The following is a 26,101-nucleotide window of genomic DNA, read 5'->3' on the forward strand; positions in this document are numbered from 1 at the left end:
GTCCTTGGCTGCACAGCAGATCAGAGCACCAATCCAGGGGCAGAGTATCCATGTTAACATCTTACACCAAATAGCATGGAAAAACAAAATTTAAAAATGACAAATCAAAAAAAAATCAGCAATCGGATTTAAAACTGAAAAGCACCTACCAACGAATATTATCAGCAATGATGTCCATTAGTTCCAGTTTAGGCCTCACAAAAAAAATGATGTTTTTGACATCAGCTGCAGGTAAACGCCCTTCCTTCAGGGTAAACATTTTATCCACTTCATGTTCCTGAAGGATTGTTAAATACAATGGATAAGCAGGCTTATTTACAAGATTTTAAGAACGAATCTGTTAATCAATTGTGGATTTTATTATTTAAAACATTCAAGATTCTTTTGTTAGAAAGGAGAAATACCACATTCCTAAACAAAAAACACAATGGCCCAGAATTTGCAGTTAGCAACGAAGCGACAGTGGTTGCTGCTGACCTCAAAAGAAAGCTGCCCACAAAGATCTTGCAACCTCTGTGGTAAAAACTTGAGCTTTCGACGTTAAATTGATTGTAGCGCTGTCAAAAGGGGATCCGCACTGGTGAACAGCAGTGATGGCATCAAGCTGTCTAAGCAACCAATCACACTGAAGAATTTTCATATAGCAAACCAGGAAATAAAACGCATAGATTCAATTCACTTTTTAAAAATTTGAGAGCAAAATAAAGATTGGGCCATACACATGGGGTTAAGGTAGAAGCTGAAATATCAAACAAACTTTAAAAAAATATTTTTATTATTTTAAAAATCTAGTAATTTTCTATCATAATGGAGAAATTTGACATTCCACAAATATAAAATTTATTTTTCAGGGTCAGCACGGTTGTTCAACATCAACATGCTGTTAAATTGAATAGATTGGGCCTATACTCTCTGGAGTTTAGAAGAATGAGAGGTGATCTCATTGAAACATAAGATTCTGAGGGGGACTGACAGGATAAATGATGAGAGATTGTTTCCCCTGGCTGGAGAGTCTAGAACCAGGAGGCATAGTAGTAACAATACTGTGGAGGAGGAATTCCTGGAGTGTTTACGGGATGATTTCCTGGACCAATATGTCGAGGAACCAACCAGAGATCAGGCCATCTTAGACTGGGTATTATGTAACGACAAAGGATTAATTAGCAATCTTGTTGTACGAGGCCCCTTGGGTCTGAGCGATCATAATATGATCGAATTCTTCATTAAGATGGAGAATGAATTAGTTGACTCAGAGACTAGGGTCCTTAATTTAAATAAAGGAAACTACGATGGTCTGAGGAGCGAGTTGGGTAGGATTGATTGGGGAATGGCACTCAAAGGGTTGACGGTGGATAGGCAATGGCAAACATTCAAAGACCGAATGGATGAGCTACAGAATTTGTTCATCCCAGTTTGACATAAAAATAAAACGAAAAAGGTGACTCAATCGTGGCTAACAAGGGAAATTAGGGATAGCATAAGATCCAAGGAGACGACATATAAATTGGCCAGAAAAAGCAATAATCCTGAGGATTAGGAGCAGTTTAGGATTCAACAAAGGAGGACAAAGGGATTAATTAAGAAAGGGAAAATAGAATATGAGTGTAAGCTTGCAGGGAACATAAAAACTGACTGTAAAAGCTTTTATAGATATGTGAAGAGAAAAAGATTGGTGAAGTCAAGCGTGGGTCCCTTAGTCAGAATCAGGGGAATTTATAATGGGAAACAAAGAAATGGCAGACCAACTAAATTCATACTTTGGTTCTGTCTTCACAAAGGAGGACACGAATAACCTCCCAGAGATGCTGGGGAACATAGGGCCTGATGAGGGTGGAACTGAAAGAAATCAGTACTTGTAGGGAAATGGTGTTAGGAAAATTGATGGGACTAAAGGCCGATAAATCCCCAGGGCCTGATAATCTACATCCCAGGGTACTTAAGGAAGTGGCCCTGGAAATAGTAGATGCATTACTGGTCATCTTCCAGAACTCGATAGACTCTGGAACAGTACTCATGGATTGGAGGGTAGCTAATGTTACCCCACTATTCAAAAAAGGTGGTCGAGAAAAAGCGGGAATTATAGACCGGCAAGCCTGACATCGGTAGTGGGGAAAATGCTAGAATCTATTATAAAAGATGTAATAGCAGAGCACTTGGTAAGCAGTGACAGGATCGGACAAAGTCAACATGGATTTACAAAAGGTAAATCATGCTTGACTAATCTACTGGAATTTTTTGAGGATGTAACTGGTAAAATAGATAAGGGAGAACCAGTGGATGTGGTGTATTTGGACTTTCAGAAGGCTTTCGATAAGGTCCCACATAAGAGATTAGCGTGCAAAATTAAAGCACATGGGATTGGGGGCAAGGTATTGACTTGGATAGCGAACTGGTTGGCGGACAGAAAGCAAAGAGTTGGAATAAACGGGTCATTTTCCGAGTGGCAGGCAGTGACTAGTGGGGTACCGCAAGGATCGGTAGGACCCCAGCTGTTCACAATATATATTAATGATCTGGACGAGGGAATTGGATGTAATATCTCCAAATTTGCAGACGACACAAAGCTGGGCGGGAGGGTAAGCTGCGAGGAGGATGTCGGGAAACTCCAGTACGATTTGGACAGGTTGGGTGATTGGGCAGAAACATGGCAAATGCACTATAATGTGGATAAATGTGAGGTTATCCACTTTGGTGGCAAAAACAGGAAGGCAGATTATTATTTGAATGGCAATAGATTGGGAGAAGGGGAAGTGCAGAGAGACCTGGGTGTTCTTGTGCACCAGTCGCTGAAGGTAAGCATGCAGGTGCAGCAGGCGGTTAAGAAGGCAAATGGTATGTTGGCCTTCGTAGCAAGAGGGTTCGAGTACAAGAACAAGGATGTCTTGCTACAGTTGTACAGGGCCTTGGTGAGACCGCACCTTGAGTACTGTGTGCAGTTTTGGTCGCCTTACCTGAGGAAGGACGTTCTTGCCATGGAAGGAGTGCAGCGAAGATTCACCAGGCTGATACCTGGGATGGCAGGAATGACGTATGAGGAGAGATTGTGTCGATTGGGCTTATACTCACTGGAGTTTGGAAGATTGAGAGGGGATCTCATCGAAACCTATAAAATTCTGTCAGGCCTGGACAGACTAGATGCAGGAAGGATGTTTCTGATGGCCGGGGAGTCCAGAACCAGGGGTCATAGTCTAAGGATAAGGGGTAAGCCATTTAGGACTGAAATGAGGAGGAATTTCTTCACCCAGAGAGTGGTGAACCTGTGGAATTCTCTGCCACAGAGGGCGGTGGAGGCCAGTTCATTAAATATATTCAAAAAAGAGTTGGATATATTTCTTAAGGCTAAAGGGATCAAGGGGTATGGGGAGAAGGCAGGGACAGGGTACTGAATTTGGATGATCAGCCATGATCTCATTGAATGGCGGAGCAGGCTCGAAGGGCCAAATGGCCTACTCCTGCTCCTATCTTCTATGTTTCTATGTCTCAAGATAAGGGTTTGGCCTTTTAAGACTGAAATGAGGAGGAATTTCTTCACTCAGAGGGTTGTGAAGCTTGGAATTCTCTGCCCCAAAGGGCTGTGGATGCTCAGTCATTGAGTATATTCAAGGCTGAGATACAGATTTTTGAATTCTATAGGAATCAAGGGATATGGGGATTGGGCAGGAAGGTGGAGTTGAGGTAGAAGATCAGCCATGATCTTACTGAGCTCAAGGGGCCGTATGGCCTGCTCCTGCTCATAATTCTTATGTTCTTATTAAAACTTCAGTTATACCTATTCCAACAGGGCTTAACTTTTTATGGTGTATCTGCACTGTGGGGTTTCTGTGATTCTGTGAATACAGCAGAAAAGCTTAAGTTTTTGTCAGTTCAACTGATTGCTGACTCTGGGGAGTTCCACAATGCAGCCTGTGGGATGACTGACCGCAACTTCAGGATTTCCACGTTTAGCTGCACATGCACTAAATCCTGAAGGTACAGTTAGCTTCAGTGGGGTAAACACAGCGAACGCTGACAGTTTGCCGTCATTACCACCGCAAAATCCAGGCTATTATAATAATTACGCAAAAATGTTGGGCCGTATTTTGCGACCCCTATGGGTGCATCCCCAAGAGATGGGCCTCTGCAGGTGGAGAGTGGCGCTATTTGCCCGTGAAATTCTTACGCCTGGTAAAAGTTCCAACCAGCTGATAACTAAATACTTCTATAACGAACATCCAGATTTTGGAGGGGATGGGTTGGGAAGATCAACACTACATGTTAGAAGAGTGACATTTATTAGAATAAAACACGCCAATGGAGTGCCCAAGACTTAGGAAACAGCCATTTACCTTTAATAGTGAATACTGTGCAATTAATCCAAATGGTCCAGTAAGATATTCATCCCAAACTATTGCCTGTGCAAGAAAGAGAGAGAGATGGTTAATCCTATGTCAGAAATTCACAACAACCTGGAGTCTGAAACAGTCTTGTGGCTGCACTTCCAGCAGAAAGATCAACCTCCAACAATAATCAGCAGAACCCAGAAAGCAGAGACTATGGATTTTCAGTTTTAAGCTCAAAGTCCTATTTTATGTTTTTAAATCTAATTCTTGGGATGTGGATGTCACTGACAAGGCCGGAATTTATTGTCCATCTCTAATTACCCTAATAAGTGGTTTGAAATAACCGAGTGGCTTTCTAGGCCACTTCAAGGGGCAGTTAAGAGTCAACCACATTGGTGTGGCACTGGAATAATATATAGGCCAGACCAGGTTAGGACAGCAGGGTTCCTTCCCTAAATGGACATTAGTGAACCAGTTGGGTTTAAAATTATGAGGTACCAAAAACCTTTTGCAAGGTACACTTCTGAAATCAAGATAAAAATGTTTAGTTTTTGTACATCTCTGGCTACCAGAGCATCTGATATAAGTACTGAAAGTATTTACAGTATTACAGTATTACCATCTATCCAAGTGAAGAATAGTCAAATAAGGTGACTCCAATGTTTATATATAATTCTCACAAAAAAATCTATTTCTATCACTTTATTTCCACAGCCAAAAAGTGACATGCATGAGGAAACACAACTGTACTATAACAGAATAGCACACAATACCATATAGTTCCATGTTCCAACTTAGCTCATTAGCAATCTAATTTATAGTAGACCCTTGTAACAGGATATACTTCGAAACTTTAAAGGCTGAGAGACCGCCCAATAGGCACAAAGTAGGCATGTCAAAGACTTTCAAGTAAGGATGACAAATCTTAATCAGTAGGCAATTCATTCAATATCTTAGCTCCTCAAAAAATTCTATATCGTACCTTTTTTTTGTGGAACTATTTTAAAAAATCTAAGACAGCTGTATAAAAAAGTAACAATGGATTGGACAAAAAGTATTATCACAATATTTGTATCTACTGAAAAGAACTAAGGTAACAGGGAGCTGTGATATTCGATAAAAGAATAATCAACTACTGGAAAGAAATAGAATTTTAAGAAAAACAAGAAGTGCCTTGAAGGAAGACATATGGATAATGGAATAATAAATATTTTAAAACTTCTAACATTTCCATCTGCTCCTTTCCACTTTAGGAATCAAAAATCTAAGAATTCTTTAGGTTTAGAAAGCTAATAGTGCTAAATTGAAAGTGATCCAAACCACTACAGGTTAGACGAGTGTTTTTTTAAATTTCACACGATAGCCATCACCCCTCTAGATATAACAGGATATAAATTTGGATAGAATTGTTGACAGAAGTATTGCTACCCTGAATTAATGCAAATGTGACTAAATTAATAACACTAGATAAGACCTAGCAACACAAATGATCCTAATTAGTGTATTGCAGCAAACTAACTACAGGGGGAAAATTGCAACTCACATATATATTGCACCTGTGCAATGCGCTTCATTGAAGCAAAAATCAGACACCAAGCAGTAGCACGGTCAAAGTTATAGGTTTACTCCCCTTCCCACGGCACCTTCCCATGCAAGCGCATGAGATGCAATACCTACCCTTCACGTCCTCCCTTCCCACCGTCCAGGGCCACAAACACTCCTTCCAGGTGAAACAGCGATTTACTTGTACTTCTTTCAATTTAATATACTGCATTCGCTGCTCACAATGCAGTCTCTACATTGGGGACACCAAACGCAAATTGAGTGACCGCTTTGTTAAACACCATCCTGAGCTTCCGGTCACTTGCCATTTTAATTCTCGGTCCCACTCCCGCTCTGACCTCTCAGTCCTCAGCCTCAGACACTGTTCCAACTTCAATGGAAGCTCAAAGAACAGCCCCTCATCTTTCGATTAGCCACTTTACAATCACTCAGACTCAATTGCAGATCATAACCACTGCTCCCACTTATTCAGACAGCAGGTGCTGCTAATGATTCTGCTGTTGCCAGTTACAGCTCCTCTAGACCCATCTTTTGTTTCTTTACTTGTTCCATTACCATCTCCTTTAGCCTCGCACCATCATCCCTTTTATCAATGAATCACTCCTGCCTTCCATCCTATCACAGACCTTCCCTTCTGTTCTCTCCTCCCCTTCGTACTTGCTTAAAATCTGTAACATCTGTAATATTTTCCAGTTCTGACAGGCGACCATTGACCTTAAACATTATCCCAGGGTCTCTCCCCACATATGGTGCCTGGCCTGCTGAGTATTTCCAGCATTTTATGTTTATATTATTAGGTTTTGAGGTGGCTTTTGAAGGAAAGGGGAGAAATGGAGCAAGTTCCAGATTGTTGGGCCAAAATAGCTAACAGTTATGCCAGATGATGTGTAGGGAAGGAAACAAGCAGAGACTTGAAGATTAATTAAACTATCAAGTGACTAAAGTTTTAGTGCAGGCCCAGATCATCTTGTTTTCGGGAGGTATCAGTTTTTAACATTGCACCTACATCTTTGAAAAATATTCAATTTTTATTTTTGTTAAAAATGCATGATACACAAGTGTATTTACTGCACATTTTTAGATACATGCACACTTTAACAGGCTCATGGTCACCCAATAAGCCATGCATATATAACATTTTTATTGTAGATTTTTTGTGGGATGAGGAAGAGTCAAGAATTTGATTCATTTTCTCAACAATGTTATTGAAATTAATTTCTTGAACTTGGCAAGTGTACACATTTAGGACTCTGGTAAATCAAGACAATAACTAAGAGCGATTGAGCAATAATGAAATTTGTGAAATTAATTACACTACAATAAGTTGAGAGGGGGCGTGATGAAAATAAGATTGGCAGCGAGAATGAGAGTAGAATAGCAGTTAACATAAAAGGGAACCCAAAAATCTTCTACCGGCATGCAAGAGGCGGGGGTGGGGCCTATTAGGGACAAAGAAGGTGATATATGCTTAGAGGCGCAGGGCACGGCTAGAATACTCAATGAGTACTTTGTATCGGTGTTTATTGACGAAATATCGGTAGAAGTGGAAAAGGTAGAAGCAATGGAAGGGGTGAAAATTGATAGACAGGATGCACTAGAAAGGCTGGGTATGCTTAGAGTGGATAAGTCGCCTGGTCCAGATGGCTTGCATCCCAGGTTGCAAAGGAAATTGGGGAAGGAGATAGTGGAAGGGCTTGCCATAATTTTCCAATCTTCCCTGGAGGTGCCCGAGGATTGGAAAGTGGCAAATGTGACACCATTGTTCAAGAAAGGGTGCAAGGACAATCCTAGTAACTACAGGCCGGTCAGTTTAACATCAGTGGTGAGTAAAGTTTTAGAAACAATAATCAAGGAAAAAATTAACAGGCACTTGGTGAGGTTTAAGCTAATTAAGGAGAGCCAACACAGATTTGTAAAAGGCAGATCATGTTTGACTAATCTAATTGAATTTTTTGATGAAGTAACAGGGAGGATTGATGAAGGGAATGCAATGAATGTTAGGAAGGCGCTTGACAAAGTGCCACATAGAAGGCTGGTTAATAAAATTGAGCCTCATGGAATAGGTGGGTCAGTGGCAGCTTAGATATGAAATTGCCTCAAGGAAAGAAAACAGCGAGTTGTGGTAAATGGTTGTTTTTCCAGACTGGAGGATGGTAGACAGTGGCGTTCCCCAAGGGTCAGTGCTGGGGCCACTGCTTTTTTTGATATATCTAAATGACCTGGATATTGGAAGAGTAGAATTTCTAAATTTGCCTATGACACCAAACTTGGGGGTGTTGCAAACAGTGAGGATTATACGAATCGACTGCAACAGGACATATAAAGGCTAGCAGAATGGGTAGATAAGTGGCAGATGGAATTTAATAGAGAAGTGTGAGGTGATGCATTTTGGCAGAAGGAACAGAGAGAGGGGCAATATACACTTAAAGGCAGTTTTAAAGAGTGTGCAGGGACAGAGGGACCTGGGAATTAACGTGCATAGGTCCCTGAAGGTGGCAAGACATAGAGTGGTTAGTAAAGCATATATGAGATCTTGGGCTTCATAAAGAGGTATTGAATAAAAAGTAGAGAAGTTATGCTGAACTTTTTATAAAGCGCTGGTTAAGCTACAACTGGAGTATTGTGTCCAGTTCTGGTCACCACATTTTAGGAAGGATGTAAATGCCCTTGAGGGTGCAGGAGATTTACCAGAATGGTTCCAGGGATGGGGAATCTTAGCTCCAAGGACAGGTTGGAGAAGCTGGATTTATTTTCTTTAGAGCAAAGGAGGTTGAGGGGTGATTTGATAGAGGACTACAAGATTGACAGGTTTGGATAGGCTAGATGAGGAAAGGCTGTTCCCACTAGTTGATGGTACAAGGACTAGGGGACACAGATTTAAGGTTTTGAGCAAGAGATACAGGGGGGGATGTGAGGGGAAAACTTTTTTTACGCAGCAAGTGGCGAGGACCTGGAATTCGCTGCCAACGGAAGTGGTGTAAGCGGAGACAATCAATGTTTAAGGGGAGGCTGGCTAAGCACTTGAGGGAAATAAACTTGCAGGGCTACAGGGACAGAGCGGGGGAATGGGACTGACTGGATTGCTCGACAGAGAGCCGGCACGGAATCGATGGGCCGAATAGCCTCCTTCTGTGCGGTTATCACTCTCTGACAAATAACATAGAACACTGGCGTTGCATTTCTACCCACCCTTAAAAGCAGAGTAATTGTTTAGTTTAGCATTTCTATAATCGAAGCAGACTGTAATCAAATTCGCGGGATTATTAATAAGGATGGGGGGGGGGGGGTTGCCCTGCCCCGCCCCCGGCGCTGGCCCTTCAGCCCCTACACCGAGCCTGGGAGCAGCGACTTGTCCAATTCACCGTGGCCAGGATTCAGGCCGTCACCGCGGTACCGGGCCCTGCTCAACCCGACAGCGCCCGGCGAACCAGCAGACGCGAGCCCCCGACCTTGCTGCCTTCGCATTTATCCAAGAACTCGCGCAGCTCCTTGCGGGCCGCCTCCCGCAGGTTGTTGAGAATCACCCGCCCGTAGCTCAGGTGCGTCGCCATCTTCAGCGTGGTCACGTGGCGCAGCGGCCGCCAGCCCACGTGATCCGGGCGCCTCTCCATGGGGGCGGGGTGAGTCTGGGAGGGAGGAGAGATTGGGAGAGGAGCGACAGACTGAGAGAGAAGAGGGTCTGGCTGCTTTTAGAGTGGGGACCAATTGAAGCAAATTGCAAAAAAATTAACTACTTGTTGCCATTTAATACACAGTCAATGTATTTAAAGGACGTAGTCAACAGTATTTTTTGTGACCGGTGGGCACCGCGGGGACTGGAGTGCGTAATTGATTTAAGGGGCCAAATTTTAATTTGATTGATCGGGTTTTGTTTAGAGGGTTGTCAGACCTTTGGTTTATTTGTTTAATGTTGTATTTTTTGGGGAAAAGACTATTTTAAATAGACCAATAAAATGCCTCTGGTTCCAGTGTCCCCTTCAGGAGGAGGGCTCTACTAATGAAACATTTTCACAAAAGGTCCATCCAATTAAGAGAAGCCTAGAACTAAATTACAGTTTTTTCCTCCTCATCTATTATGCAATTTATGATCCAATTCTGGTCTTTTGCGCATCCCCGATTTTTATCGCTCCACCATTGGCAGCCGTGTCTTCAATTGTCTAGGACCTATGCTCTAGAATTCTCTCCCTAAACCTCTGCCTCTCCTCCTTTAATACGCTCCTTAAAACCTACCGCTATATAAATACAAGTTGTTGATATTATGTCCTGCGGTGCCCACCGTTTGCGGAAGGCCTTGAGCATACTGGTGGACTGTGTGATCCCTCTCCAGGGCCACCCGAGCATGAAACAGAGGCAGGCAGTCGGAGTGACATCCCTTCATCCCCCGCGGATCCTACGCATCTCTATTTGGGAAAGGTGATTGTCGATACCATCAGTCACTGAACAATCTTCAACCACTAATAAATTTCTAAATTGTCCTACCTAAACTATATTGCAGAATTATCTGTAATACCGTAAATCACCTGCGATATCCATATTATACCTGTCAGATTGTCAACTGTGATATCAGCAAAGGCTTTGGCTGCCTCAAGTAGGAAACTATTTGACAATCGTGGAATTCAATCCCTCAAGCACTGATAAAAATCCCAGAATATTATGTAATAGTAATAGAACTATTCTTACTCAGTCACTACAAATCAGTGGCCCTGATGTAATATTGTTATAAAAACGTTTCTTCTGATTCACCTTGATTAATGCCACAGGAGATGTAGTAATAAAGTTTTTTTTTTAAAGTGTATCATGAAGATTTGCTGGGACATGATTTATACCCCACTTATGCTGCTGACTTGAATTCCTTTGTGATTTTGTCACTTTTGAGTTCTTAGGTCATCCCAGCTGTGGGATATAAATCAAGTGCTATAGGTCTACATGATGTATCCTTTGCTTAAATAGTATATACTGTGAATGAATAAACTGCAGTTGCTCTGGAGTAGAAAGAAAGCAGGCCAGCGCATCCATCACAAGAAAAATTAAAGAATTTTATGCTTTTATAATGCTCAGAAATTTAAATAATTAACATGTAGTCAAAGAAATTGGGCCCAATTTTAACTTCTCCCCACCTGGCGGAAACCGGGTGGAGGGCAGTCACCTACCCCTCTGATCCCACTGACTTCCTGCCATGCCCTGATGTTAACCTGCTCTTTTGAGCAGGTGAGTGAGACATTCGCAGGAAGGCAGTGGGCCCTCTTTAACAACAGCAACTTGCATTTATATAGCATCTTTAATGTTGTAACGGCACTTCACAGACAAAATTTGACGTCATCGGGACATGATCAGCAATTATAGTTGGAGGCCTGAGTGGGGGAGCAGTGGCGGCTTCGCTGTCAGGCCAAACCTGCCGGGAGGTGGACCGTGGGCCAGAAGAGGCCCAGGCAGGTAAATAATTAAATTGAATTTGAGATTTACTTGTGAGCCAGGAGGAACAGGAGTACTCTTTCGGTCCTCACAGGGAAGCCTTGGGCCTCTCTTGCCCCAGGTTCCACCCCTACCACCAAGCGAATCCAGAGACCCCTCATTACTCACCTGGGTCCCTTCTCCCACCAGATTGTGAATCTTGGTTATTTAAATTTTCTGTTGAGGCAGCACAGAAATGTAAAGTTACATTCAAATCATTCACTCGGAACAGCTAAGAGTGGGCAAAAATTTCTGTAATTGAGATTAGGCATTCCAGATTAAACATTTGGGAGTTAACTTTGGAGAAATGATTCAGTGAGTGTGAGTCATCAAAGAGTGCTGAGAGTTTGGGTAAGTGTGAGTTAGGGTAAGTGGGGTGTTAGGTGCTCTTTTCAAACTTTAACTCTGTGGGTTGTAGTTAATAAGGCCTTTCTGGTGCAGAGTGACTGTTGGTAAACCATTTAACTGGTGTAACTAGAGGGATTGATTTAATTTAAATCCAATTAATTAAAGGGGATACCAGCATCTAAAATCAGGCAGAGGGTGTCCATAACTAACAATAAAAAATTAAATTAATTACATAGAATGGAGCAGGTGATGTGTTACTGTTGCGAGATGTGGGTGCTGGTGAACCCCATTGAGGCTCACGGTGATTACGTCTGTGACAAGTGTCTGCTGCTACAGGAACTCCAGCTCCGTGTTGATGAGCTGGAGTCTGAGCTTCAGACACTGCGACACATCAGGGAGGGGGAGAAGTACCTGGACTCTGTGTATCAGGAGGTGGTCACACCTATGAAGTTAATTAATTCAGATGTAGCCCATGGTCAGGGACAGGACAGTGTGACTATGAGTGAGGCAGGTACGGGGATCCAGGAGGTAGAGCTGGAGCAGCTGCAGCCCTTGCCCAACAGGTTCGAGGTTCTTACTCCCTGTGGGGACGGGAGCAGGGAGTGCAGGGAGGATGAGCAACCTGGTCACAGCACCGTGGAACGGGGGGCCATTCAAGAGGGGGGAGTAAATAGAAATGTTGTAGTGGTAGGGGATAGTATTATTAGGGGGATAGATAGAGTTCTCTGCAGCCGACAGCGAGAGTCCCGAAGGCTGTGTTGCCTACCCAGTGCCAGGGTTAAGGACATCTCCTCTGGGCTGGAAAGAAACTTGCAGTGGGAGGGGGTGGATCCAGTTGTCGTGGTCCATGTTGGTACAAATGACGTAGATAGGACTAGGAAGCCGGTTCTGTTAAAGGAGTATGAGCAGCTAGGGGTCAAATTAAAAAACACAATCTCAAGGGTAATAATCTCTGAGCCACGAGCGAATTTGGCTAGGACAAATAAAATTAGAGCGTTAAATGCGTGGCTCAAAGACTGGTGTGGGAGAAATGGGTTTTGCTTCCTGGGACACTGGCACCAGTACTGGGGCAGGAGGGAGCTGTTCCGTTGGGACGGGCTTCACTTGGCCAGTGCTGGGACTAGAGTCCTGGCGGATCATATAACTAGGGCTGTAGAGAGGGCTTTAAACTAACTAGTGGGGGGGAGGTTCCTAGAGAGCAAATAATAAAAATGACAACAGAGAAGGTCATAGACTTAGGTAGCAGTGGGGAAATTAAAAACCAGAGCGTGTCAGGAAGGGGCAGAAGGTATGGAGTAAAAGGTAAAGTAATAAAAAGGGCAAAAGCAGGAACTAAGTGTCACAAAACATATTTGAAAGTTCTCTATCTGAATGCACGTAGCATTCGTAACAAAATAGACGAGTTAATGGCACAAATAACTACATATGGGTATGATCTTGTGGCCATTACAGAAACATGGCTGCAGGGTGACAATGCCTGGGAATTAAACATACCAGGTTATTTAACGATCAGGAAGGACAGGCAGGAAGGAAGGGGAGGTGGGGTGGCTATGTTAATAAAGGAAGGAATCACTGTAATACAGAGAAATGATATTGGGTCAAAAGATCAGGATAATGAAACAGTTTGGGTGGAGGTAAGGAATAATAAGGGGAAAAAAGACTAGTGGGTGTAGTCTATAGGCCTCCGAACAGTTGCAACTCTGTTGGACGGAGTATCAATCAGGAAATAGTTGAGGCTTGTAATAAGGGAACATCTATAATTATGGGGGATTTTAACTATCATATTAATTGGACAAATCAAATTGGGCAGGGCTGCCTTGAGGATGAGTTCATTGAGTGTATTACGGATGGGTTTCTTGAGCAGTATGTAACTGAACCGACCAGGGGGCAAGCAACCTTAGATCTGGTCCTGTGTAACGAGACAGGATTAATTAAAAATGTCCTAGTAAAGGATCCCCTTGGAATGAGTGACCATAACATGGTTGAATTCCATATTCAATTAGAGGGTGAGAAGTTTGGATCTCAAACAAGCGTGCTAAGCTTGAATAAAGGAGACTATGAAGGTATGAGAGCGGAATTGAGTAGAGTGGATTGGGAAAATAGATTAAAGGGTAAGACGATACATGATCAGTGGTGTACATTTAAGGAGTTATTTTACAACTTCCAAAAAATATATATTCCACTGAGAAGAAAAGGGTGTAAAAGAAAAGACAGCCATCCGTGGCTAAGTAAAGAAATTAAGGATAGTATTTGACTAAAAACAAGGGCATATAAGGTAGCCAAATCTAATGGGAGGATAGAGGATTGGGAAAACTTTAAAAGACAGCAAAAAATAACAAAAAGATTGATTAAGAAAGGGAAGATAGATTATGAAAGTAAATTAGCAAAAAATATAAAAACAGATAGTAAGAGCTTTTATAGTTATATAAAAAGAAAAAGGGTGGCTAAAGTAAATGTTGGTCCCTTTGAGGATGAGACCGGGAAATTAATGGTGGGAAATATGGAGATGGCAAAAACACTGAATGAATATTTTGTATCAGTCTACAGTAGAGGACAAGAAGAATATCCCAACACTGGACAAACAGGGGGCTATAGGGGGGGAGGAACTAAACACGATCAAAATCACTAAGGAAGTGGTACTCGGTAAAATAATGGGACTCAAGGCGGATAAATCACCTGGACCTGATGGCTTACATCCTAGGGTCTTGAGGGAAGTGGCGGTAGGGATTGTGGATGCATTGGTAATAATTTTCCAAAACTCCCTGGACTCAGCAAAGGTCCCGGCAGACTGGAAAACTGCTAATGTAACACCCTTATTTAAAAAGGGCAGTAGACAGAAGGCTGGAAACTATAGACCGGTTAGCCTAACATCTGTGGTAGGTAAAATTTTGGAGTCCATTATTAAGGAGACAGTAACAGGACATTTGGATAATCATAATTTAATAGGACAAAGTCAGCATGGTTTTATGAAGGGGAAGTCATGTTTGACAAATTTGCTGGAGTTCTTTGAGGAAGTAACATATCGGGTGGATAAAGGGGAACCAGTGAACGTAGTGTATTTAGACTTCCAAAAGGCATTTGACAAGGTGCCACACAAAAGATTATTGCTTAAGATAAAAAATCACGGGATTGGGGGTAATATTCTGGCATGGATAGAGGATTGGCTATCTAACAGAAGGCAGAGAGTTGGGATAAATGGTTCATTCTCGGACTGGCAATCAGTAACTAGTGGTGTTCCACAGGGGTCAGTGCTGGGTCCCCAACTCTTTACAATCTATATTAACGATTTGGAGGAGGGGACCGAGTGTAACATATCAAAGTTTGCAGATGATACTAAGATGGGAGGGAAAGTAGTGAGTGAGGAGGACATAAAAAACCTGCAAGGGGACATAGACAGGCTAAGTAAGTGGGCAGAGATTTGGCAGATGGAATACAATACTGGAAAGTGTGAGGTTATGCACTTTGGCAGGAAAAATCGTAGAGCAAGTTATTATCTTAATGGCAAGAAACTGGAAAGTACTGAAGTACAAAGGGATCTGGGGGTCCTGGTGCACGAAACTCAAAAGGTTAGTATGTAGGTGCAGCAAGTGATTAAGAAGGCCAATGGAATGTTGGCTTTCATTGCTAGGGGGATAGAATATAAAAATAGGGAGGTATTGCTTCAGTTGTACAAGGTATTGGTGAGACCGCACCTGGAATACTGCATACAGTTTTGGTGTCCATACTTAAGAAAAGACATACTTGCTCTCGAGTCAGTACAAAGAAGGTTCACTCGGTTAATCCCGGGGATGAGGGGATGGACATATGAGGAGAGGTTGAGTAGATTGGGACTTTACTCATTGGAGTTCAGAAGAATGAGAGGCGATCTTATTGAAACATATAAGATTGTGAAGGGGTTGGATCGGGTGGATGCGGGGAGGATGTTCCCGATGATGGGTGAAACTAGAACTAGGGGGCATAGTCTTAGAATAAGGGGCTGCTCTTTCAAAACTGAGATGAGGAGGAACTACTTCACTCAGAGGGTGGTAGGTCCATGGAATATGCTGCCCCAAAAAGCTGTAGAAGCTACATCATTACATAAATTTAACACAGAAATAGACAGTTTCCTAGAAGTAAAGGGAATAAAGGGTTATGGGGAGCGGGCAGGAATTTGGACATGAGTCTAGGTTCGGATCGGTCATGGCCCTGTGGGTAGCGGCGCGGGCCCAGGGGCCATGTAGCCTGATCCTGCTCCTATTTCGTGTGTCTAATTCTGTTAGATTCAGGAGATGGTTCTGTGATAGTGGATTGGCGGTTAGGATCAGATCAGCCATGATCTTATTGAATGGCGGAGCAGGCTCGAGGGGCCGATTGGCCTACTCCTGCTCCTATTTCTTATGTTCTTATGAAAACAATACTGGAAATATTTTGAAGCTGTTAAACTATGGGCCAGCTTCTTTATAGTAATATTAGAAAGGGGTCGGTATGTGCTTAAAAGCTGTAAATTTACCTCCTAGGTGTCAGTTGTGACTCAATTGGTAGCACTCTGAGTCAGCAGGCTGTTGGTTCAAGTTCCACTCCAGAGACTTGAGCACAAAATCTAGGCTGACACTCCAATGCACTATTGAGGGAATGCTACACTGTCGGAGGTGATGTCTTTCAGACGAGATGTTAAACCGAGGACCCGCTTGCCCTCTCAGGTGGACATAAAAGATCCCATTGCACTATTCAAAGAAGAGGAGGGGAGTTCTCCCCGGTGTCCTGGCCAATATTTATCCTTCAACCACCACCATAAAACAACACCATCTGTTCATTATCTCATTGTTGTTTGTGGTACCTTGCTCTGAGCAAATTAGCTGCCGCGTTTTTTACATTACAGCAGTGACTACACTTCAAAAGTACTGCATTGACTGTAAAGCAGTTTGGGATGTCCTGAGGTTGTGAAAGGCGCTATATAAATGTAAGTCTCTTTTTTAAAACTTTTTTATATTAGGTATGATAGTATGGTGCAGCAGCTGGAGAAAATAGGGTTGATTGTCCTCACTGCGGCGACATAAAGGGAGCACCGGAGAAGGCCCAGGGCACAACGTGGATCTGAGCAGGAGCGGCGGCAGCAAAAAGGGAGCACCGGAGAAGGCCCAGGGCCCAACGCGGAGCTGAGCGGGAGCGGCGGCAGCATAAAGGGAGCTGAGCGGCATCTTAAAAACAAAAAAAAACAAGGAGTGATGTCACAGGACAGCAGGGAAGTGATTGGTTGGTGAGTATTACAGCTCTTTTGCTGTCTTGGTTAGGTAAGTGGATTAAGTTCAGAACTGGGAGAGTATTAACTACTATAACTTTATTGAATTAATAACTTAAACTAAATTAACTAATTAAAACTAAAAATAATCATTTGAATAAAAACTGTAACTAATTATATAAATAAAATAAGGTTAGATAGAGGTGATGTGTCGTAACAGCTGTAATGATATCAGCAAATAGTGATGGTATTTGCCTGTTTGATTATTATGCCTTACCAGCATATTTGCCTGTTTGATTATTTATGCCTTACCAGCAGAGGGCATGAGAGAGAGAGAGTTTAGTTTTAGTTTCGTTTTAGATGGATCTCTAAGATGGTGTCTCCTGTAATGCTGTTAACTTAGTTTAACCTACTTTAGATTAAAAGACATTCTCTTTCATGAATGTGTCGTCATTGAACCCACAAAGAAATCAATACATGGTGTCAGAAGTGATTGAAAGCGAAGAAGAGGAAAAATCTGAAGTTATATCAGCTCTCCACATATTAGCAAGCCAAAAGAGAACATCGTTACTTACCTTTGAAGAATAGCTAATGAAGTGAAAAATGGAAGGTTTACACCCACCGGCGAAGCTTCAGTTGACAGGTAATGTGGCTGAAAATTGGAGGAGATTCAAACAACGTTTGGAGTTGCATTTAGCGGCAATCGGAGCTGATGAGAAAAGTGATAAACTGAAAGCGTCAGTGTTCTTACATGTCGTGGGTGATGAAGCGCTGGAGGTGTATAATAACTTCAAGCGCTGGAGGTGTATAATAACTTCACATTCGCTGCTGATGGAGACAAAATGAAGCTGGATAAAATAAAGGAACAGTTTGAGGCCTACTGCATACCTAAACGTAACGTGACGTTTGAGAGGCACAGATTTTTCACGTGTACAGAAAACGGGAGAGACTATTGATCAGTATGTGACTGAACTGAGAAACAGAAGCAAAACGTGTGAATTTGGGGGACTGACAGACTCGCTGATAAAAGACAGACTGGTGTGTGGTATTCCAGATAATGGTCTAAGGGAAAGACTGCTAAGAAAGCAAAATCTAGACCTGGGAAAAGCCATAGCACTGTGTAGGGCTACAGAGACTGTGAAGTCGCAGGCAAAGGAGCTGTTCAGTGACAGTAGCTGCAACGTGGATGCAGTGAGAATGAATGGACACAAACCGTTTAACAAAAAGAGCGCCAATGTGATAAAAGAGGCATGGCCAGCGAACAAATATGAAAGGGGCAATCGAAAGTCATGTAGTCGATGCGGTACACAGCATCCACAAAAAAGTGTCCAGCATATGGTAAAACATGCAATAGTTGCAACAAAAACAACCATTATGCCCGTTGCTGTCAAGCGCAACAAAGCAGATGAAAGCGAGATAGAGGAGTTCTACGTGGATGTTGTGTCTGAAAACAAAAAAGAAAAAAGAGACTGGATGTTGACACTAAAAGTGAATGACATACATATTCCATTTAAATTGGATACTGGAGCACAAGTTAATGTGATATCAGAGACTGATTTTAAGAAAATTAGACCCAGACCAAAGATACATGGAATAAAAGTGAAAGTGACAGGATACTCAGGTACTGATATACCAGTGAAAGGAAGATGCATTGTCAAAGTGACACACAAGGACAGAGAGCACACGCTAGCATTAATCGTGGTGCCAAAGGATGTGCAGGCCATACTAGGTTTAATAGCCTGTGAGAGACTGAACCTGGTAAAGAGAGTCCTCGTTGTGGAAAGCGAAGGAGAGACAGTCTATGATGAACTCATGAAACGACCTATTTAAGGGTCTAGGCTGCCTGCCAGGAGAACACACGATCAGAGTAGATAAAAGTATGCCAACGGTCATACATCCATGCAGGAAAGTTCCGTTTGCTCTTCAAAAGCAACTGAAGGCAGAGTTGGACAGGATGGAAAGCCTGAACGTGATTCAGAAGATAGATGAGCCAACTGAGTGGGTGAGTTCCCTCGTCGTTGTGGACAAAAAGAATGGAAAGCTCAGAATTTGCCTGGATCCAAGAGATCTAAACAGAGCAATAAAGAGAGAGCACTTCAAGCTTCCTACACGTGAGGGAAATCATGTCACAGTTTGCAAATGCAAAGTATTTCAGCAAGTTAGATGCATCATCAGGATTTTGGCAGATGAAACTGGACGAGGCAAGTTCAAGACTGTGCACGTTCAACAGTCCATTTGGCAGATACAGATTCCTAAGGTTACCATTTGGCATTGCCTCAGCTCCTGAAGTGTATCACAAAACTATCCATATGATCTATGAGCACCTGAAGGGAGTTGATACATCAATGGATGACATCATAGTATGGGGAACCACGAGAACTGAGCATGACGAGAGACTGAAAAAAGTGCTGGAAGCAACAAGGAAAACAAACCTGAAGCTGAATAGAGAGAAATGCCAGCTCGGGGTGACAGAACTGACATTCGTGGGAGATATCCTTAGCAGTGAGGGCATCAGACCAGATCCCAGAAAGGTGTCCGCCATTGAGAATATGCCAAAGCCACAATGCAAAAAGGACGTGCAGAGGTTTAATGGAATGATCAACTACGTGGGTAAATTCATATCCAACCTCTCAGAAAAGATGGCACCACTGAGACGACTAACTGAAAAGAACATAGAATGGGAATGGAATCATGAGCATGAGAAGTCATGGAGCGATCTAAAGAAACTGCTCACAGAGGAACCAGTTCTGAGGTTTTATGACCCAGCGAGACCCATCAAGATATCATCAGATGCATCACAGAGTGGGCTCGGTGCCGTTCTTCTGCAAAAATATGACTACTGGCAACCTATTGCATATGCATCGCGCTCAATGACAGACGCGGAGACGCGATATGCTCAAATAGAAAAGGAGCTGCTCAGCATCACATACGCCTGTGAAAGATTTCACCAGTTCGTGTCAGGACAAGCAATCAGTGTAGAGACTGACCATAAGCCCTTGATTGCATTGTTCCAAAAGCCACTAAATAGCTGTCTGCTTAGAATACAAAGAATGATGATCAGGCTGCAACGCTATACACTGAATGTTGCGTACACACCGGGTAAGCTGATGTATACAGCAGACACGTTGTCCAGAGCTGTTGACCCAGGAGAACCCGCAAACAGCAAAATGGATGAAAAAGTGAACGCCTACGTGGACATGATCACAAGTGCACTGCCCATAGCAGATGCAAAAATGGAGCTCATAAAGACTGAGACAAACAAAGATGAAACACTGAGACGACTGAGGAAAAGCATCTTGGATGGATGGCCCAACATGAAGCAAGACTGCTCACCTGACATGGCAGAGTACTGGAACTGCAGGGCGGAACTATCAGTGGTCGAAGACATCATCTACAAAGGAAGTAAAAGTGTTATCCCAAAGAGTCTGAGAAAAGAGATGCTAAAAAGGATCCATGGAGGACATCTGGGAATCGAAAAGTGTAAGAAAAGAACACGAGAGGTGATGTACTGGCCACGAATCAACCAAGATGTGACAAATGAGGTGTCAAACTGCACAATATGCCTGAAATATCGAGCAAGCAATCCGGTAGAACCACTAAAGCCACACCCAGCGCCAGACAGACCTTACCAGAAGGTAGGCGCTGACCTATTCGTATGTCAAGGGAAGGACTATCTTGTAGTCACAGACTATTACTCCCTGTATCCAGAGGTTTGTAGACTGTACACCACCACTGCAGATGCTGTGATAACATGTATGAAAGCCATATTCTCCAGACATGGCGTGGCAAGCGAGGTCTTCACAGACAACGAACCCCAGTTTTACAATGCAAGTTTCCGACACTTTGCCAAAGAGTGGGACTTTGTCCACACAACGTCAAGTCCTCACTTTCCACAGTCCAATGGACTAGTGGAAAAATCGGTCCAGACAGTGAAAAGACTGATGTACAAGGCAAAAGACAGTGGAACTGACTTCTACCAGAGCATGCTTGTATACCGCACAACGCCGCTCGAGTGTGGTATGTCACTAGCCCAACTCCTTATGGGACGTCTGCTAAGGTCAAACCTACCCATTCCGGAGAACCTCCTGAAAACAAAAGAGAGGGAGAAAGTGAGGAAGTTCAAAGAACAACAGAAAGAAAAGCAAAAGTACTACTATGATAGAGGAACACAAAACCTACCTGAACTCCACACTGGTGACCAAGTAAGGTTCAAAGACAAAACAAACATATGGACTCAGAAGGGAACCGTCCTGAGTGAAGTCCAACCAAGATCATACACCATTCAGACAGATGAGGGTGCTGTTCTGCGAAGAAATCGTTGGGATCTTCTCATGAGACCAGCCATAGCAGGTCAAAAGACTGATACTGTTGAACAACCTGATCACACAGCAGGTCAAAAGACTGATACTGTTGAACAACCTGATCACACAGCTGAGAACACATCATCTGAGGCAACAACTCAGATTCAAGGACAATCAATCAGAAAATCCTCAAGACACGTGAAGCCTCCTGAGAGACTCATTGAGCAAGTTTAAGGACTCTTGTTATAGAAGGAAGTAATGTTATCTTATTCTTTCTTCAAGTTCTAGTGTATTTACATATTTCATGTGAACACACAAAACAAGGTTAAAAAACCTTGATAATGATAATGTAAGTTCATTAAGTGTTACAGTTAAAATGCAGAGTAATACAAAGAAAACATGTTGTTAGATAAAAGTAAAATACTTTTGTTTTAAGAAAGGGAGATGTAATATCAGCAAATAGTGATGGTATTTGCCTGTTTGATTATTATGCCTTACCAGCATATTTGCCTGTTTGATTATTTATGCCTTACCAGCAGAGGGCATGAGAGAGAGAGAGTTTAGTTTTAGTTTCATTTTAGATGGATCTCTAAGATGGTGTCTCATGTAATGCTGTTAACTTAGTTAAACCTACTTTAGATTAAAAGACATTCTCTTTCATGAATGTGTCATCATTGAACCCACAAAGAAATCAATACAACAGCAGCATGTGGGAGTTGGTGGAGACCAATGAGATCCCGAGCAACCACATCTGCGGTAAGTGCCTGCAGCTCGAGGAACTTCGGCTCAGAGTTGTTGAGCTGGAGTCCGAGCTGCAGACATTGTGATGCATCAGGGAAGAGGAGTGTTACCTGGACAATTTGTTCCAGGAGACAGTCACACCCCTTAGGTTAAGTAGTACTTTACAGTTAGCCAATGGTCAGGGACAGGAGGGTGTGACTGCGAGTCAGGAAGGTATGGGGACCCAGGATATAGTGATGGAGAAGCCTCAGCCCTTGACCTTGTCCAACAGCTGCCTGTGTGGATGAGAACAAGGACTGCAGGGAGGATGGGCAAACTGACCACGGCACTGTGGTACAGGAGGCCATTCAAGTGGGGGGGAGTAAAAAGGAATGTGGTAGTAGTAGGCAAGAGTATAGTCAGGGGGATAGATACTGTTCTCTGCAATCGCGACAGGGAGTACCGACAATTGTGTTGCCTGCCCGATGGCAGTGTTAAAGACATCTCCTCGCAGCTGGAGAAGAACTTGGAGTGGGAAGGGGAGGATCCAATTGTTTTGTTCCACGTAGGAACCGCCGACATTGGTAGACTAGGAATGAACTTCTGCTGAGAGAGTTTGAGGAATTGAGGTCCAAATTAAAAGGCAGAACATCAAAGGTAATAATCTCTGGATTGTTACCTGAGCCACGTGCCAATTGGCATAGGGATAAGCAGATTAGAAGGTTAAATGCATGGCTGAAAGAGTGGTGTGGGAGGCTGGGGTTTCGCTTCATGGGCCACTGGCACCAGTATTCGGGAAAGAGGGAGCTGTTCCGTTGGGATGGGCTCCACTTAAACTGGGCTGGAACCAGTGTCCTGGCGAATCGAATAACTAGGGCAGTAGACAGGGCTTTAAACTAATGAAGTGGTGGGGGGGGGGGGGAGATGAGTATTCAAGAAAGAAAAGTGTAAATTTAAAAGCAGCAAGGGAAATGTCAAGGCTCTAGAGCGGAGCAGAGTTTTGGGTAAAAATAAGCAGAGTGGGTCAGGAAGGGACAGAGAGAGTAACAAAGGTAATAGGGCATCAGTGACTAAGGTGACATCAGGGAAAAATAGAAAAAAGTCAAAGCTAAAGGCACTATATCTGAATGTGCGAAGCATTCGCAACAAAATGGATTAATTAATAACGCAGATAGAAATTAATAGGTTTGATCTAATAGCCATAACGGAGACATGGTTGCAAAGTGGCCAAGGTTGAGAATTAAATATTCCAGGATACTTAACTTTTAGACGAGATAGGCAAAATGAAAAAGGAGGGGTAGCCCTGATAATAAAGGATGGGATAAAGACTGTAGAGAGAAAGGATCTTAGCTCCAAAAATCAAGAAATAGAATCAGTTTGGGTGGAGCTAAGAAACAGCAAGGGACAGAAAACATTGATGGGAGTTGTTTATAGGCCCCCAAACAGTAGTTGTAATATAGGGCAGAGTATAAATCAGGAAATTAGAGGCGCATTTAACAAGGGTAATACAGTAATCAGGGGGGATTTTAATCTATAGACTGGGCAAACCAAATTTGCAGTAATAGTGTGGAGGACGAGTTCATGGAATGTATGCAAGATAGTTTTCTAGATCAGTATGTTGAGGAACCAACTAGGGAGCAGGCTACTTCCGATCTAGTATCGTGCAATGAGAAAGGGTTAAATAATAACCTTGTAGTAAAGGGGCCTTTAGGGAAGAGTGACCATAATATGACAGAATTTTATATTGAGTTTGAAAGTGATTTAGTTAAGTCTGAAACTAGGGTCTTGAAGCTAAACGAAGCCAACTACGAAGGTATGAGGGGTGAGTTGGCTAAGGTAGATTGGGAAACTACATGAAAAGGTATGATGGTAGACAAGCAATGGCTAGCATTTAAAGAATCAGTATATAATTTACAACAAATATACATTCCTTTAAGGCACAAAAATCCCACAGGAAAAGTGATCCAAGGATTAAGAGGATTTTAGAATTCAGCAAAAGAGGACCAAGAAATTGATGAGGAGAGAAAAAGTATGAGAGCAAATTAGCAAAAGACATAAAAAGATTGTAAATGTGTCCATAGGTATGTAAATAGGAAGAGATTAGTGAAAGTAAACGTGGGCCCATTAGAGGCAGAGACAGGAGAAATTATATTAGGCAATAAAGAAATGGCAGAGATATTAAACAAAATACTTTGTATCTGTCTTCATGGTAGAAGACACAAAAAACATTCTGGAAATAATGGGGAACCAAGAGTCTAGTGAGAATGAGAAACTTAAAGAAATCAGTATAAGTAAATACATAGTACTGGAGAAATTAATGGGACTAGGTGGCGACAAATCCCCTGGACCGGACGACCTGCATCCTAGGGTTTTAAAAGAGGTAGCTGCAGAGATAGTGGATGCACTGGTATTAATCTTCCAGAATTCCCTAGATTCTAGAACAGTCCCCAAGGATTGGAAGGTAGCAAACATAACCCCACCATTTAAGAAAGGAGGAAGAGAAAAAACGGGGAACTATAGGCCAGTTAGCCTGACATCAGTAGTAGGCAAAATGCTAGAATCTATTATTAGGGATGTGGTAACAGAGCACTTAGAAAATTGTAATATGATTAGGCAGAGTTAACATGGTTTTATGAAAGGGAAATCGTGTTTCACAAATCTGTTAAAGTTTTTTGAAGATGTAACTAGTAGGATGGCTAATGTATTTGGATTTTCAAAAAGCATTTGATAAGGTGCCACACAAGAGGTTATTACACAAAATTAGGACTCATGGGATTGGGGGCAATATATTAGCATGGATTGAGGATTGGTTAATGGACAGAAAACAGAGAGTAGGAATAAACGGGACTTTTTCGGGTTGGCAGGCTGTAACTAGCAGGGTACCGCAAGGATCGGTGCTTGGGCCTCAGCTATTTACAATCTATATTAACGACTTAGGTGAAGGGACCGAGTGTAATGTATCCAAGTTTGCTGATGATACAAAATTAGGTGGGAAAGTAAGCTGTGAGGAGAACACAAAGAGGCTGCAGAGAGATATTGACAGGTTGACTGAGTGGGCAAGAACATGGCAAATGGAATACAATGTGGGGAAGTGTGAAGTTTGGTAGGAAAACCAAAAGAGCTGAATTTTTTTGAATGGTGAGAGACTGGGAAATGTTTGCATTCAAAGGGACCTGGGTGTCCTTGTACATAAATCACAGAAAATTAACATGCAGGTACAGCAAGCAATTAGGAAAGCAAATGGTATGTTAGCTTTTGTTACAAAGGGATTAGAGTATAAGAGTAAATAAGTCTTACTACCATTATACAGGGCATTGGTGAGGCCACACCTGGAGTACTGTGTACAGTTCTGGTCTCCTTACCTAAGGAAAGACATACTTGCCTTAGAGGGTATGCAACGAAAGTTCACTCGACTGGTTCCTGGGATGAGGGAATTGCACCATGAGGAAGAGATTGAGTAGACTAGGACTATATTCCCTAGAGTTTAGAAGAATGAGAGGTGATCGAATTGAAACATATAACATTCTTAAGGGGCTTGACAGGGTTAATGCTGAGAAAATGTTTCCCCTGGCTAGGAAATCTAGAACATGGGGTCACAATCTCAGAATAAGGGGTCAGCCATTTAGGACTGAGATGAGGAGAAATTTCTTCACTCAGTGTTGTGTCTGTGTATAATAAGACACAGACTGCAGGAGAACGGTACAACAGGTGTTTACTCAACGTGGCTCACACTGGAACTGATCTGTACAGATTACTACTCAGTGCTATATACAGGTGTGGTCACTGCCGGTACTGCAGTATACATGAGCTGTAAAAGATAGTTCCCCCCTTAAAGGTATATACATTACACAAAGGGTTGTGAATCTTTGGAATTCTCTACCCCAGAGAGCTGTGCTTGTTCAATCGTTGAGTATATTCAAGACAGAGGTCGATAAATTTTTGGGAATTAAAGGATATGGGCATAGTGCGGGAAGGTGGAGTTGAGGTAGAAGATCAGCCATGATCTTGTTGAATGGTGGAGCAGGCTCAAAGGGCCAAATGGCCTACTCCAGCTCCTATTTCTTATGTTCTTACGTTCTCTTGCACCTGTGGATCAAGGCTGTGATGAGTCTGGAGTCGTGTGGTTCTGGAACCCGAATTGAGTGTCGGTGAGCAGGTTATTGTTGAGTAGGTGTTACCTG

At 42.6% G+C, this 26,101-nt stretch overlaps 1 protein-coding gene across 4 annotated transcripts in view; it reads right to left on the reverse strand.

The window, feature by feature from the left end:
- The window catches only part of vps33a (VPS33A core subunit of CORVET and HOPS complexes), a 32,822-nt gene extending 23,300 nt beyond the window's left edge, over window positions 1-9,522 (reverse strand). The window contains exons 1-3 of one of the 4 annotated variants that reach the window (XM_085961655.1): window positions 9,332-9,522; window positions 4,326-4,391; window positions 150-277 (exon numbers count right to left, since the gene is read on the reverse strand). In XM_085961655.1, the coding sequence (XP_085817781.1) occupies window positions 150-277; window positions 4,326-4,391; window positions 9,332-9,493 (356 nt within the window). In that variant the 5' untranslated portion in view covers window positions 9,494-9,522. Of the gene's footprint in view, window positions 1-149; window positions 278-4,325; window positions 4,392-5,996; window positions 7,829-9,244; window positions 9,274-9,331 lie in introns of those variants that run through there. The other 3 variants (XM_085961653.1, XM_085961657.1, XM_085961656.1) reach the window with 3 other exon arrangements.
- Window positions 9,523-26,101: the final 16,579 nt, after the last annotated feature.

This window comes from Somniosus microcephalus, chromosome 19 (genome assembly GCF_052327205.1).
Source record: "Somniosus microcephalus isolate GS21.2 chromosome 19, FLI_Smic_1.0, whole genome shotgun sequence".
Lineage (NCBI taxonomy): Eukaryota > Metazoa > Chordata > Chondrichthyes > Squaliformes > Somniosidae > Somniosus > Somniosus microcephalus.